This window comes from Neofelis nebulosa, chromosome 12 (assembly GCF_028018385.1).
Source record: "Neofelis nebulosa isolate mNeoNeb1 chromosome 12, mNeoNeb1.pri, whole genome shotgun sequence".
Lineage (NCBI taxonomy): Eukaryota > Metazoa > Chordata > Mammalia > Carnivora > Felidae > Neofelis > Neofelis nebulosa.
The window spans coordinates 23,010,746-23,025,542 of NC_080793.1; the positions used below are offsets into that span (position 1 = coordinate 23,010,746).

General features: G+C 40.7%; 2 protein-coding genes across 13 annotated transcripts in view; both read left to right on the plus strand.

The window, feature by feature from the left end:
• Window positions 1–8,264: 8,264 nt before the first annotated feature.
• The window catches only part of LPAR1 (lysophosphatidic acid receptor 1), a 355,096-nt gene continuing 348,563 nt past the window's right edge, over window positions 8,265–14,797 (plus strand). For all 12 annotated transcript variants that reach the window (XM_058694577.1, XM_058694571.1, XM_058694580.1 and 9 more), the window contains exon 1: window positions 8,265–8,406. The gene's annotated coding sequence lies outside the window, so the exon portion shown is untranslated. The remainder of the gene's footprint in view (window positions 8,407–14,797) is intronic.
• Window positions 8,305–11,431, plus strand: LOC131491504 (olfactory receptor 2K2). The gene is made up of 2 exons (XM_058694593.1): window positions 8,305–8,406; window positions 9,311–11,431. Exon 2 carries the CDS (start codon window positions 9,316–9,318, stop codon window positions 10,291–10,293), a length of 978 nt encoding a protein of 325 aa, XP_058550576.1. The 5' UTR covers window positions 8,305–8,406; window positions 9,311–9,315; the 3' UTR covers window positions 10,294–11,431.

Below are 14,797 nucleotides of genomic sequence, written 5' to 3' on the forward strand. Positions count from 1 at the left end.
TATTTTATTTAAAAAAAAAATTTTTTTTTTCAACGTTTTTTATTTATTTTTGGGACAGAGAGAGACAGAGCATGAACGGGGGAGGGGCAGAGAAAGAGGGAGACACAGAATCGGAAACAGGCTCCAGGCTCCGAGCCATCAGCCCAGAGCCCGACGCGGGGCTCGAACTCACAGACCGCAAGATCATGACCTGGCTGAAGTCGGACGCTTAACCGACTGCGCCACCCAGGCGCCCCGCCCCTTCATTTTTAAATAGAATAATTCAGTTGTCTTTATCATAGCCTTTTCCCATTGGCATGAGCCGGGGCCCTGCTTTCTCAACAAAACAGCCCCAGGGAGGTGGTTTTCTAAATAAAAGAACCACATAACCAGGAGATGAGATAATGCCACTCTTCTGAAAGGTAAAGTGGCTGGAGTCAGTTTTGCTATTAAACAGCACTTTTTCTTTTGTTTGGTTTTGTGAGAAATGATTATGAAAGCCTCGTTCACGTCTACCGTCTTTTGTAGAAACTCCTCCTGCTTCAATTTTGAAGGTATCACTTTGACACAGTGATTTTGTAGTTTGCCAGTGTTGCATCCACACGACTCCTGGAACAGAATGCTACGGGCACCAGTGACAGTCACAACAAAGTTTATTACAATGAGAGGCAAGGCCGACCGATCGGGACCAACACTCTTGATAAGAGTGCGGCCCCGAACAGCCGGGGGACAGAGTTTTTATAACCGATCACATCGTTTTATCATCACCTGGGAACAGAACAAAGAAACAGGTTCCAGATGAGTTAGAAACAGTTGCCTAATGAGGTGTTTACTTTAGACTTTCTGCCTCTAAGTTGCAACCAGTGGATCTCCTTGACCCTGCCTCTGATGCTCTTTTCTTTGAACTTTTGTTTCCTTAATTGGTGAAGCCTAATTTACTAGGGTATGAGGCGTAGTTTACCAGAGCAAAGCAAGGCTGTTATCTCTTAACCTTCAGTGTCAACACAAAGCTGTTATTTTTCAAGCTAAGCATTAGCCCTACACTACAATTTAACCCTTACATTAGCAAAGAATTATTTTTTGTTCACTGATCAAAATAACACAGGTGAACTCTAGATTTTGTGTCAGGATTCATTTAGTTTACTGGTTATGGAACTACTGTAATAAACTTTTACTGTTTCCTTCATGTAAGTTCTGCACTGTTCTTGTTAAAGTCATCCTAAGATTTCTCACAATTTTAATATGATTGATAATGGCATCTTTTTCTGGTCAGTATATCTTCCAACTGGCCACAAGAAAATTACTGATTTTTCTTTATTTATCTGTTATTATGGCAGTTAAACTCTTTATTGACGGGGAACGGTTTTAACTGGTCCTCTTCTTTTTTCTTGCACTATATGCGAACTTGGATGTAAAATTTTAAAAATAAAAATTAATGTAATTTTTATAATTATATGATTTAATTATAAAAACATACTTTTTATAGAAATTAATAAAAATAAAAATTAAAAAATAAAAATTAATTAATAAAATTAAAATAAAAAATCACATAGTTTGGAAGTGATAATTTTATCTCCTTTCCTCCAATACCAGTGCCTGTTTTTTCTACTTAGTATCTAATTGTCAGTCTTCTAGCAAAATTATTGTTCCCTTGTTGCCTGCTGATGGAGACACTTATTGTGAGCACTGACTTTTAGGAAAGTAAAGTTTCAAGCTGAATATTAAAACTGTGAAGTCACTAACTCTATGTTGTTTGCTGTGTTTTACAATCAAACAAGCCCACTGGGTGCAGAAGGTTTAACTATTGCAAGCTTATCATGAATGGGTCACTCCAGCCCATCATCCCCAAAATGTTATTCTACAACTTAATTAGCTCTATTGTTAATTCTTACATTAGTCTATTTGTTACTTCTTTTCCTAAGAAGGAAAAAAAAAATCTGCTTATTCATGTGGTATGACCAAGTTTTCCTGATCATCCTTTATCTGGAGAGTCCATTCACCCTTGGTGATCCAGAGTATGGGAACTGTCATAAGGACACAGGAAACTGTGTGGGAACTGCGTACCTTGCAAAAAGAATGTGGTAATACATGTACCTGCTCTCCACACACAACTGAGGTAAACTACTCCCCTCCCCCCAACAAGATCTGGTTTATTGTGCCTTGGGAAGGTGGTTCTGAGGGTTACAGGTGCCACCCTGTCCCAGGGGGAGGCCCCAAGGACCAGTTAAGGCTACTGGTGGGAGAAGTAGGGCAGGGAGGCAGCCCCTGGAATGTGGCGAGGCTAGGCCGAGGCCTGGCATTGGTGGAAGGCCAGGACAAGGGCCCTGGCTGCCCAAGGTGGAAAGCACAGGGCTGGGCCCGGCTATGCCTACAGGAGGATGCGGGCACCCCAGGAAGTGGAACACAGGGTCACATGACACACAACATGAAATACAGGCACATGACTCATGAGTAGGCATGGAGACAGTGTGCACAGACTCACAGGCCTGAGAGACGCCCAACCTTGCTGGACGCATCGGCACTATGGTGATACCATCCAGACTGCAGGGACACATGGAACACGCGGACTTGGTGGCCACAGGGGTAGTCCCAGGTCACAGAGTGTACTGGAGGAGAGGGACGTCGGGGCCGGTCTGGAGGTGCCCGGGGGCAGGGCCCACGCAGCCTCACGGGGCTCGGTCTGCCGGCCATACCTTGTTGAGCAGCTTCCCCGTCTCCCCGTAAATGATGAACGCAATGTCCACGTCCAGGCTGACCCGGCGCACGGGGTGGAGGTGGGGGCAGTGCCCTTGCAGAATGCCTCCAGCCCCTCATTCCTCAGGCTCTGCGAGCCACACCTTCACGGTTCCGGTGTCCCTGCGCCTCCAGGCCCTGCCCTGGGGCTTGCTCACACGCGCAGGTGTGGTCCTGAAGCCATTACTTGCACCTGTGCGAGCATGAGGGCTCAGCGGGTTCACGCCCCTCGGTACCAGCTGCGCCGGGAGGTCGTGAGGAAGAAGCCCGTGGCCTGATGGGGGTCCTGTTTTGGCACGGTGGCCGCGAAGCCCGCTGTGGCCCCTGCAGCCCTTGTTCCCCGCTCCCAGTCTCCCTGTCCCCGCGACAGGCTCCTCTGTGCTTGGCTTGGGAGAGGGCTGATAGTGGACGCACTGCACTCTGATGGCCCCGCCGCGCTCGCACGTGGCTGCTGAGCCTCGGGGTGACGCCGCAGGTGGGGCCGGGGCCTGGGGACCGGACAGGCCCCGACGCCCAGGCTGCGCACTCCTGCCCCTCGCCGCCCAGGGCCCGGCTGCCCCCGGCACCTCCAGCCGCCACTGCGTCGCCTCCTCCTGGGTGGGGACTGTCACGCACCGCGGGATGCCAGCCCCGCGGCCCGTGGGGCCAGTCCGGGTTCCCCAGACCCCGCCCGCCGCTGCCGCCCGGGACTTTGCTCCAGGAGCCGAGGGGCCACATGCAGCGCGAGACCCTCCAGAGCGAACTTTTGAAAAACGAATTTTTTTTTTTTTTTTTTTTTTTTAAACGTTTTTTATTTATTTTTTGGGGACAGAGAGAGACAGAGCATGAACGGGGGAGGCGCAGAGAGAGAGGGAGACACAGAATCGGAAACAGGCTCCAGGCTCCGAGCCATCAGCCCAGAGCCCGACGCGGGGCTCGAACTCACGGACCGCGAGATCGTGACCTGGCTGAAGTCGGACGCTTAACCGACTGCGCCACCCAGGCGCCCCGAAAAACGAATTTTTAATGGACTCTTTGAGGGTAAGTTTAAGATATTTTGCCCCTTGGACACTAACTACTGAAGTATTTTGGAACAAGGACGTTCTCTTACATAGCCACTATGCAGTTATGAAGAGCAGGAAATTTAACTCTGATACAATACTGTTATCTAATCTACAGCCCATAATAAAGTTTCGTCTACTGACCTAGTAATATCCCTTAGAGCTATTTTTTTCCTGGTCTAATACTTAGTGCTGGGTCATGCATTGCATTCAGTTGTCATGTTTCTTTAATCTCCCTGAACATTTCTTAGCCCTTTTCCTTTGTTTGTTTCCTGACCTTGACAGTTCTGATAAGTATAGACTGGTTATTTTCAGAATGTGCCTTAATTTAAATTTGTCTGGTGTTCCCTCATGGTTTGATTTAGGTTATGTATTTTTTAATGTTTATTTATTTTTGAGGGTGGGGGGAGGGCCAAGAGAGGCAGGGTGGAGGTGGGGAGAGAATCCCAAGCAGGCTGCCAGCTATCAAACCAAGAGATCATGACCCGAGCCCAGATCAAAGAGTCTTGTTGCTTAACTGAATGAGCCACGCAGGTGCCCCTGGGTTAGGTATTTTTGAGAGCAAGCCCACAGAAGTGATGCTATGTCCGTCCTATCAGAAGGCATGTGGAGTCAGTTTGTCCAGTGGTTGGTGATGTTAAGGTGGCCATCCTCCAGGTCTCCCTGCTGTAAAGCTATTATTATCTTGTTTTTGAAATTAATAAGTGGGATACTTTGACACCATGTAAATATCCTGTTTCTCGTTGAACTTTTACCTCTGATAACTATGATGCTTCCATTTACCTGCGATCAATTTAACCTGCTCTAATCTATTACTACAGCAACCTTTAATGTCTTTCTAATGACATCATTTTTTTATATTTATTTTTTTGGCATCCTCCTGTAAGAAAGAGTTTTCCTTACTTCCTTTCAGAAGAACTCATGCATTCTTATTTTATTCTATGGATTATAATGTATTTTAACCATTATTTATTTTGATGCTCGAAATAATCTGTCCCAGATTTGGCCAATGGAAGTCTTATCAAGTGGGATTCTATGGTCTTTTGAAATATTCCTGTAATTCTTTGCATACTTCCTTATATTCTAGTGCAGTAAACTACTCCAGGCCAATTTTGTCCTTTTCTGGCTCCAGCCTTGGAAAGAGGAACTACATTTCTTTTCAGATGAGAACTGTATTTAGAAACCAAGATCTGAAAACTGGAGGCATCACAATTCCTGACTTCAAGCTGTATTACAAAGCTGTAATCATCGGGATAGTATGTTACTGTCACAAAAACATGTATGCAGATCAATGGAATAGAATAGAGAGCCCAGAAATGGACCCATGAATATATGGCCAACTGATCTTCAATAAAGCAGGAAAGAATATCCAATGGAAAAAAGACAGTCTCTTCAGCATATGGTGTTGGGAAAACTGGACAGCACCATGAAGAAGAATGAAACTGAACCACTTTCTTACTCCCTACAGAAAAATAAAATGGATGAAAGGCCTAAATATAAGGCAGGAAACCATCAAAATCCTAGAGGAAAAAACAGGCAAACTCTTTGTGGCAGCAGCAACTTCTTACTAGTCGTGTCTCTGGAGGCAAGGGAAACGAAAGCAAAAATGAATTATTGGAACCTCATCAAGATAAAAAGGAAGGAAACAATCAGCAAAACTAAAAGGCAACTGACAGAATGGGTGAAGATATTTGCAAATGACATATCAGATAAAGGGTTAGTATCTAAAATCTGTAAAGAACTTATCGAACTCAACACCCTAAAAACAAATAATCCATTGAAGAAATGGGTGAAAGACATGACCAGATACTTTTCCAAAGAAATCATCCAGATGGCTAACAGATAAATGAAAAGATGCTCAACACCACTCATCATCAGGGTAATACGAATCAAAACCACAATGAGATACCACCTCACACCTCTCAGAATGGCTAAAATTAACAACTCAGGAAATAACAGTTGTTGGTGAGGATGCAGAGAAAGGGGAACACTTTTGCACCGCTGGTGGGAATGCAAACTCATGTAGCCACTTTGAAGAACAGTATGGAGTTTCCTCAAAAAACTTAAAAATAGAATTGCCCTGTGACCCAGCAATTGCACTACTAGGTATATATCCAAAGCATACAAAAATGCTGATTTGAAAGAGCACATGCACCCTAATGTTTATAGTGGTGCTATCAACAATAGCCAAAGTATGAAAAGACCCAAAATGTCCATCAACAGATGAATGGGTAAAGAAGATTATCTATATATATCTATATATCTATATCTATATCTATATCTATATCTATATCTATATCTATATATCTATAGATATCTATCTATCTATATCTATAGATATAGATAGATAGATATCTATAGATATATAGATATATATAGATATATATAGATATATATATATATCATATCATATCATATATATAATGGAATATTACTTGGCGATCAAAAAGAATGAAATCTTTCCATTCACAACAATGTGGATGGAACGATAGTATATTATGCTAAGTGAAATAAGTCAGAGAAAGACAAGTATTTCATTCATTCGTATGTGGAATTTAAGAAACACGACAGATGAACATAGGGGAAGGGAAAAAAAATAAGATAAAAATAGAGAGGGAGGCAAACCGTAAGAGACTCTTAAATACAGAGAACCAACAGGATTGCTGGAGGGGTGTGGGGTGAGGGTATGGGCTAAATGGGTGACGGGCATTAAGTAGGGCACTTGCTGGGATGAACACTGGGTGTTATATGGACATGATGAATCACTAAATTCTATTCCTGAAACCATTATTACGCTATATGTTAACTAACTTGGATTAATTAAAATAAAAAAATAAAATTCACTAGATGTAGAAAATAAATAATTAGATTTATAAAAAAAATAATAAGATTTATTAAAAAAATAAAAAGAAACTAAGATCTGGGTGCTAGGTGTGTCCATTGCTGCTGAGAGTTCATTGCTTGAAGGCCCTCTTCACTATGTATGCATTGAATAAAATTTAAAATTTCTGATCCCTTGTTGGGACAACTGTCTTAAAAGAGTAAACTTTGAAAACTAGGAGTAGTTCCACAAATGAAAAAATGTGTATCTTAGAATTCTAGGGAGAACTTTTCTCTGTAGACTGTTAAATATTCTACACTGTAATCATTCAAGAAAAAAAAGATGTAGCAAGGATGGACAGGGAGGAATAGAAGACTTTGTTTTTATGAGTTCTTTGAAATTATTTTGGGAGAACTGTGGGTTACTCTCGGTTTTTCAAAGTTTGATATAATTGCATCATTGGCACATTATCCCTCAAGGACCTGAAGTTTTAAATCTCTGTATATTATGGCTGCTGAACTTTAAATTGTTCAGGGACAACAGGTATTCCCCCAAAACAACAGATGATTTAAATTTATGTAGTATGTTACTTGCTATCCTTTGGCACTTTTAGCTATGGAGGTGACAGTCAATACTTTTGAAAGAAATGAACTGCAGTGTTGATCTTTATATAATATGTTTAACATTTTTAACATGGATACATTCATTCTTTTCTTGCACATAGCTAACTTCACATAGTACATCATAAAACAATATTTTATTTGGAGTTGGTGACAGGGAATTCAGATGGGAGGACCAATTTTTCCTGGCTACTATTTTTTAAAATATTTTTTTAATTTTTATTTTTAAGTAATTTCTGCACTCAGTGTGGGGTTCAGACTCACGAGCCCAAGATCAAGAGTCACATGCTCCACTGACTGAGCCAGCCAGGCACCCCTCCTGACTACTATTTTTAAACGGTAGAAAAATATCAAGTTCCAGGCAACCGGGCTGATTTTTCATTCTAAAAAATAATTGTCTTTTTTGCCAGTCTTAAGAGTAATACACACTCACACACAAAATTAAGTTTTTTAAAATAATCTCTTACAATAATAAGATAAAATGTTTGTACCGAATTTGTTAAATATAAAACCTGGCAGAGAAGTTCCTAAGAAATAATCTGTTAACTAACAAACGAATAAGAACTATCTCTTGTGATGTAGGAAAAATGAAGCTCTTAAAAGGAAAAGCAAAAACTCTGCACGCTCAACAAGTCTCCGCAGAGGAAAGCCATACTGGTAGGCTTTCCCTAGAATGCTAACAGCATATTGAGCATTAACTGATAATGTTTGAACCTACAATGCAACTACTTTGGGGACAGATGAGGAAAACAGAAAACAACAGCGGGCTTGGTAATAGGCTAAGAATGAGATACAGTGAAGCAGAAGTCACAGAGAATAATGTAATATAATGAAAACTATTTGAAAAACATTGCACTCCTGTTCTAGGGGCATGGTATAAGCTGTTGTCCCCAACATCATTATTTCCACCATCCCCCTGCATGCCAGTTTTTGAAACGCGGAGAACTGGGGGGCAAATGATAACATTGACGGAAACTGGGAAACCGAGAAGGAACACCAGTGATAAGAAAGTGAACAGTGAAACATTGTAAAGTGAGCCACATCATTGAGGAATTTGCCTATGAAAGAAAGAGCAAAGCCTATGGCAGTGTGAGGGAAACAGGACAAGGGAGGGAAGTTTTCAGAACAAGGATATCTGAAAATAGAAAGGAAAAAACTAGTGGGAAAAGGAACACAATTAAAGGTGAAAAAGAGCAATCCGTGCAGAAGGAAGGTAAGTTTTTGTCTTTTCTTTTTGTTAACGTGAAATGTGAAAAAAACCCCAAAACATTCAGCATCTCGTTTATAATTAGATGATCTATAATATTCTTTTCCAAGAGATTTTAAGGTAGCTTAAAAAGGGAGTTCAGTTTCTGCACCTTCTAGATCTTCATGGGTTGTAATGTATAAGAAGAGTATTGCCTGGGTATAATTTTTAGCACTATTTACATGCTCACAAAAGGTATGGGTCCCAGTAATGAATGATACTGTCCCGTGGATGTGTCAGTGTTTAAAGAAGGTGGGCTATTTTGTGTGACTTGTAAACTGGTTCTTAAGTATAATCAGAATGGGTACCTACAATGCTTTAAACAATGTCATCATTTCTGAAGTGTATTGACCTCCAAGCTATTTGCTGGAAAGGAAAGAGTTCATTTAGACTCAGAACTTCATAGGTGTTAGTTTAAAATTCATTTATTTGTTTCTGTCAATATCCCTCCTCTTCTTTCAGTGAAGATCACTGCTAGTTTTTATTGTACAAGTGTGGTTTCTTTATCTCACTTATCTGGCTTACTTTTCTAATCCGTGCTCAGTTTATTCAGTGTTTTTTCATATTTTTTGGTCACACGGTACTTTCAAATCTACTGAAAAACTACTGCGTGCCGAGCAAGATAATAGGCTGAGATTCAGGTATTTAATATGTTTATCCTTGTTTTCAAATTTACTCTTTTCTAAATTTTGTTGTGGAAGAACCAACTTTTTATGTAGATCAAACCTGTCCCTCCCCCTTAGATCAAACGATAAGTCTTGTGATTTCTTGTGGTCAAATAGAATTGTGTTTATACTAGTGAATATAAGTTTGAGAAGTGTTTTCCTAACTAAATGAACATTATGCTTGATCCATCTCTTTATGTCCTCAGATGAAATGAAGATTAATATTAGAATCACTACAGGTGCAAAAAAGGAGATGCAAGGAGAAAACTTCACCATTTGGAGCTTTTTTTTCCTGGAGGGTTTTTCTAGATACCCAAAGTTAGAGATTGTTCTCTTCGCCTTCAGTCTTGTGATGTATCTGATAACCCTCTTGGGCAACAGCACTCTTATTTTAGTCACTGTCCTAGAGTCACGCCTTCAAACCCCCATGTACTTATTCCTCGGAAATCTCTCTTTCATGGATATTTGTTACACGTCTGCTTCTATTCCCACGTTGCTGGTGAACTTGCTGTCATCCCAGAAAACCATTGTCTTTTCTGGGTGTGCTGTACAGATGTATCTGTCCCTTGCCATGGGCTCCACAGAGTGTGTGCTTCTGGCTGTGATGGCGTATGACCGCTACGTGGCCATTTGCAACTCACTGAGATACCCCGTCATCATGAACAGGCAGGTCTGTGTGCAGATGGCCGCTGTCTCCTGGGTGACGGGTTGTCTGACTGCCCTGCTGGAAACCACTTGCGCTCTGCAGATACCCCTCTGTGGGAATCTCATAGACCACTTCACGTGTGAAATTCTGGCCGTGCTGAAGTTAGCTTGTGCACATTCCTTGCTCATGGACGTGATCATGCTGGTGGTCAGCGTGCTCCTCCTGCCCATCCCAATGCTCTTAATTTGTATCTCTTATGTCTTCATCCTTTCCACTATTCTGAGAATCAGCTCAGCAGAAGGAAGAAACAAAGCTTTTTCTACCTGTGGTGCCCACTTGACGGTGGTGATCTTATACTATGGGGCTGCCCTCTCCATGTACCTAAAGCCTTCTTCCTCAAGCTCCCAAGAAGTAGATAAAATCATTTCACTGCTTTATGGAGTGCTCACCCCTATGTTGAACCCCATAATTTACAGTTTAAGAAACAAAGAAGTCAAAGATGCCATGAAAAAACTATTGTATCGAACACATGAAAATCTCTGACTGGATGCCCGCATCCAGTTTTATCAGGGGGGTGTGCTCCTGGCAGAATTCCCCATAGAAATTCTAGACCGTACAGTCACCCACAGAACACTGATTTGAACTTGAGCCCTATAATTTTACAGCTGTGAGGGATGTGTACACAGAAGTGACTGCCCGTGGACAATAGCAGGTTCGCGTTTGCATTTGGCAACATTTGCTGTCTCTTGTGTTTCACGGTTGGAGAAGTTTTAGGCTGCAGAGTCCTGACACATTGGCTCCTGAAAGAAATTTGGATAAATTTACTCAGTGAATGTTGGTGCCAGAAAAATTTTGGATATGTTCTCTGCCTTAAATCCTTTCTAGAAGGAGGTGGGACCATAGGGAAACAAACGAATAATAGAGATTGGCCTTGATTATGCAAACGAGAAAATTAAAGAAAAATTAAAAGGCTCGCTCACCATCACACAGTTGCAGAACTGGAACTACAACCCCATTATCCCTTCATCTTTGTAAACATGTTGGACCACAGCGTGGTGGCTCCCTGACTACCGTTCCTCGTTCAGAGCTCCTGGTCAGAGCTTCTGACTGTCTGAGTAAGGCATCCAGTACTCATCTGCCAACCTTGATTTGCTCACCTGCCAACCTTGCCTTTCTAACCACATTGATATTTGTGTAAATTTTATCCGTTTCTTTGCCAGTATACCACCCATATGCTAAGTCTTTTTGTGTGTTTGTCTTCTTTCTTCTTTTTGGGTGATTGACTTCGGAAGGGCAGGGAAATCTATTCTATTGTACCTTTCATGTTTACAGCAGTCATTCAGTAAACTAATAAATTTACCAGCTTTAAAGTAATCTGTTTGAGAAGTAAGTCCCCCTTGAGAAAATTAGGAAGAAACAATATAGGGCAATGAGGTATATTGCTTTATAAATAGCCAAAGATGACAGAGACAACATTTATATCCACGTTTGAGCTTTTATTTGTCTAAAAATATTGCTTGTTGAAAATGTGGACTCTAGGCCTCTACTCCCAGAATCTGATTCAGTAGCTCTGACGTGGGGTCCTGGTATTCTGCATTTATGATAGATCCCTGAGAAATTTTGATACAGATTTTGAGATGACCAGACTTTGGGAGACATTATTTCCAGCAAAAACTGATCATTCCAAAATAAATGTGGGATTAGTTCTCATTTCTTCCCTTTTTCCTTTTATTAAAGAATTAAAAAAATTTTTTTATTGTGTTTATTATTTTTGAGAGAGATAGAGTGCGAGTGGGAGAGGGGCAGAGAGAGGGAAACACAGAATCTGAAGCAGGCTCCAGGCTGTGAGCTGTCAGCACAGAGTCCAATGTGGGACTTGAACTCACAAGCTGTGAAATCATGACCTGAGCTGAAGTCGACGCTCAATCAACTGAGCCACCCAGGTGCCCCTAAAAAAATTTTTTTTAATGTTTATTTTTGATATACAGAGAGAAGCAAACCATGAGCCAGGAGGGGAGGGGCAGAGAGAAAGGGAGACACAGAATCTGAAGCAGGCTCTAGGCTGTCAGCACAGAGACCGATGCGGGACTAAAACCATGGACTGCAGATCATGACCTGACCTGAAGTGGGATGCTTAACTGACTGAGCCACCCAGGGGCCCCTACCTTTTTACCTTTTAATTTTGTTTTCCCTTTCATTGTTTGTGCCTCCATTGTACCTCCTCATTTGCCTACCTCCACTTCTAGAGTAGGGAAGGGGGGAGGGTTTTGAGTGGAGGAAGGTTAGCCCACTTGGTAAATTTTACCATATGAAAGACCCAAGAAGTTCTAGTATTGGATGTTGAGTTTGGTTTATTTAACTCATACACCTTTAGATCTAGGGCTTTCACGACATGTTTCTGGATGTGTAACCCCCATATAAAGACACTTGAAATAATCACCCAGCAAAATTCTAGTGATGCAGCAAGGGGACCAGTTTGATGCCAAAATTGCTAAGAGATGTTTGATAATGGAGGATGAAGACAAGCCCTGAGTAAATGGCTTTGGAGTAGTAGAGGAGAGCTGACCAGGAAGCTTTCATCCCTGATGTGATTATTCTTCTCTTTGGATACCTCAACCTTCACAACCAGATACCACATTCATTTCCTGGTAATTTCAGAGTCATTTTGAAGTGCCCTTCTGTGGGAGACTTTTATTAGAGTGGAGCTGGATTTCATGTTAGAGTAGAAGTAATGGCCTCCCAGAATTAGCTGTAGTCTGTGTAGTACCAAGTATAAACAGGAATAACCAAAGTTCTAGAAACAGCTGAAATCTTTTCTTCAAAGAGTGAATTATGAGAACTTAAAGACACAGCAACTGAGTAACCTCTGTAATTAGTGATCAACTTTGATGCAAGGAACTGAGCAAATTGACACGGAGACCAGAGTTTAAGAATGGGATATGGATCAGAATGGGATGCTGAAACAGATTAGAGATGATCCAGATGTCAGAAAAGGACCCACAAAGGGACACAGGCAAATATCTCTGTAACAGCTCTTGGCTCAGATATGTGAGATTAGGAGTTATGGTAGTCACAGCCATATGTTATGCAAAGTTGCTGTGAAAAACAAGTGAATATAAATATAAATGTGGTTTATATAATATAGGCATATATATATCATATATCTATATGTCATATCTATATATCATCTATATATCATATATCATATATATCACATATATATCATATATCATATATATTCCTATATATATCACATATATATCATATATATTCCTATATATATCATATATATATCATATGTCATATGATCATATTTATATATATGCCTATATATGCCTATATTATAGGCAATCCTGAAGTTAATTATTGGTAACTTTAATAGGAGTGGTGCATTCCTTCATTTGGTTTAGATTCCATTTCAACCAGTACTAACTACAATCATTACTTTTAGAGAGTCTCAGGTAAGGGATCCTTTTCAGGTATTGTTAAAAAGAGGAGTAAGGTAAAAGTATGCCTGGCACATAATTTCCTGGATGATTGCATAACCAGATTTATGCTGGAGAAAAATATGATCATGTCACTTCCCTGCTTAAATCCTTTAGTGGCTTTTAATTACCCTAAAAAAACTTGAAATCCGTAAGATGACATTCAAGGGTTTTCTTAATATGATTGCCCACCATTTATATCCTTGGCTCTGGGAACACACAACTCCTTTTGGTTTCATGGAAGTGGTATCCTGTGTCTTGCTTCTTCTCTTATTAGGAACGCTTATCACAATTTGTAACTTGATCATAATTTGTGGGTTTGCTTGTTTAATATCTATTTCACTGGTCTGTAGGTTCATTGAGGCAAAGGCTGTATCAGTTTCATCGGCTGTTGAATACCTAGGGCTTAGCACAAGGTCTGGCACAGAGAAGACATTTTGTGCATACTTTTTGTGAAGGACCAGCTGTTCAGTGAACATATGTTGAATAAAAATATGCATGTAATAAACCTTTGATGGCTATTGAATTTGGTGCTTGATCATCCCTGAAGGTGTCCCTGGTGACCTCTAGGTGTCAAAGAAGGCTGATAGTGGGGTTGGAGGGTAAATCATGAGTTGTATTTTAGACATGTTGAATTTGTCATTATTTTGAGATCTAGAAGTAGAAATATCAAGGAGTCAGTTGGGTATGCAGGTTGTAACTAATGAGAAAGATCAGCCTAGAGATACAAACTTGTGATATATTTGCACATATGTAATTAAGTGATGAACGTGGTTGACGTGAACTTAGGGAGAGGGTATAGAGTGAGAAAATAGCCTAAGATGAAACTAGAGAAACACTAATATTTAAAGCCCATCAAATAGGAAAAGTCAACAAAGGGGGATTGAAAAGGAGCTAACTCTAAGTAGGAAGAGGGCAAAAACCAGGACACAGATTCCAGTTTTGATCAAGATGAAGTAAACACATGCCATCTTGTTTCTCCCACTGAATGAAATTAAAAACTCTAAGCAGCCCAAATGTCCACTGACCGATGAATGGATAAAGAAGATGTGGTATGTGTATATGTACACACACACACACACACACACACACACACACACACACACACTGGAATACTACTCAGCCAAAAAAAAAGAATGAAATCTTGCCATTTGCAATGACATGGCTGGAGCTAAAGAGTATAAATGCTAAGTGAAAGAAGTAGTCAGGGAAAGACAAATACTATATGATTTCACTCAGATGAAATTAAAAAAAACCAAAGCATATGAGCAAAGGAAAAAGAGACACAAACCAAGAAACAGACTCTTAACTATAGAGAACAAACTAATGATTACCAGAGGGGAGGTTGGTTGGGGGATGGGTGAAATAGGTGAGGAGGATTAAAGAGTACACTTGTGATGAGCATTGGGTGATGTATGGAAGTGTTGAATCACTATATTGTGCACCTGAAAAGAATATTGCACTGCATGTTAACTGTACTGGAATTAAAATAAATACATACACACACATGCTCTAGACAGAATGTGTGGAGCAACTCTCTGAGGAGTCTGGAAAATAAATGC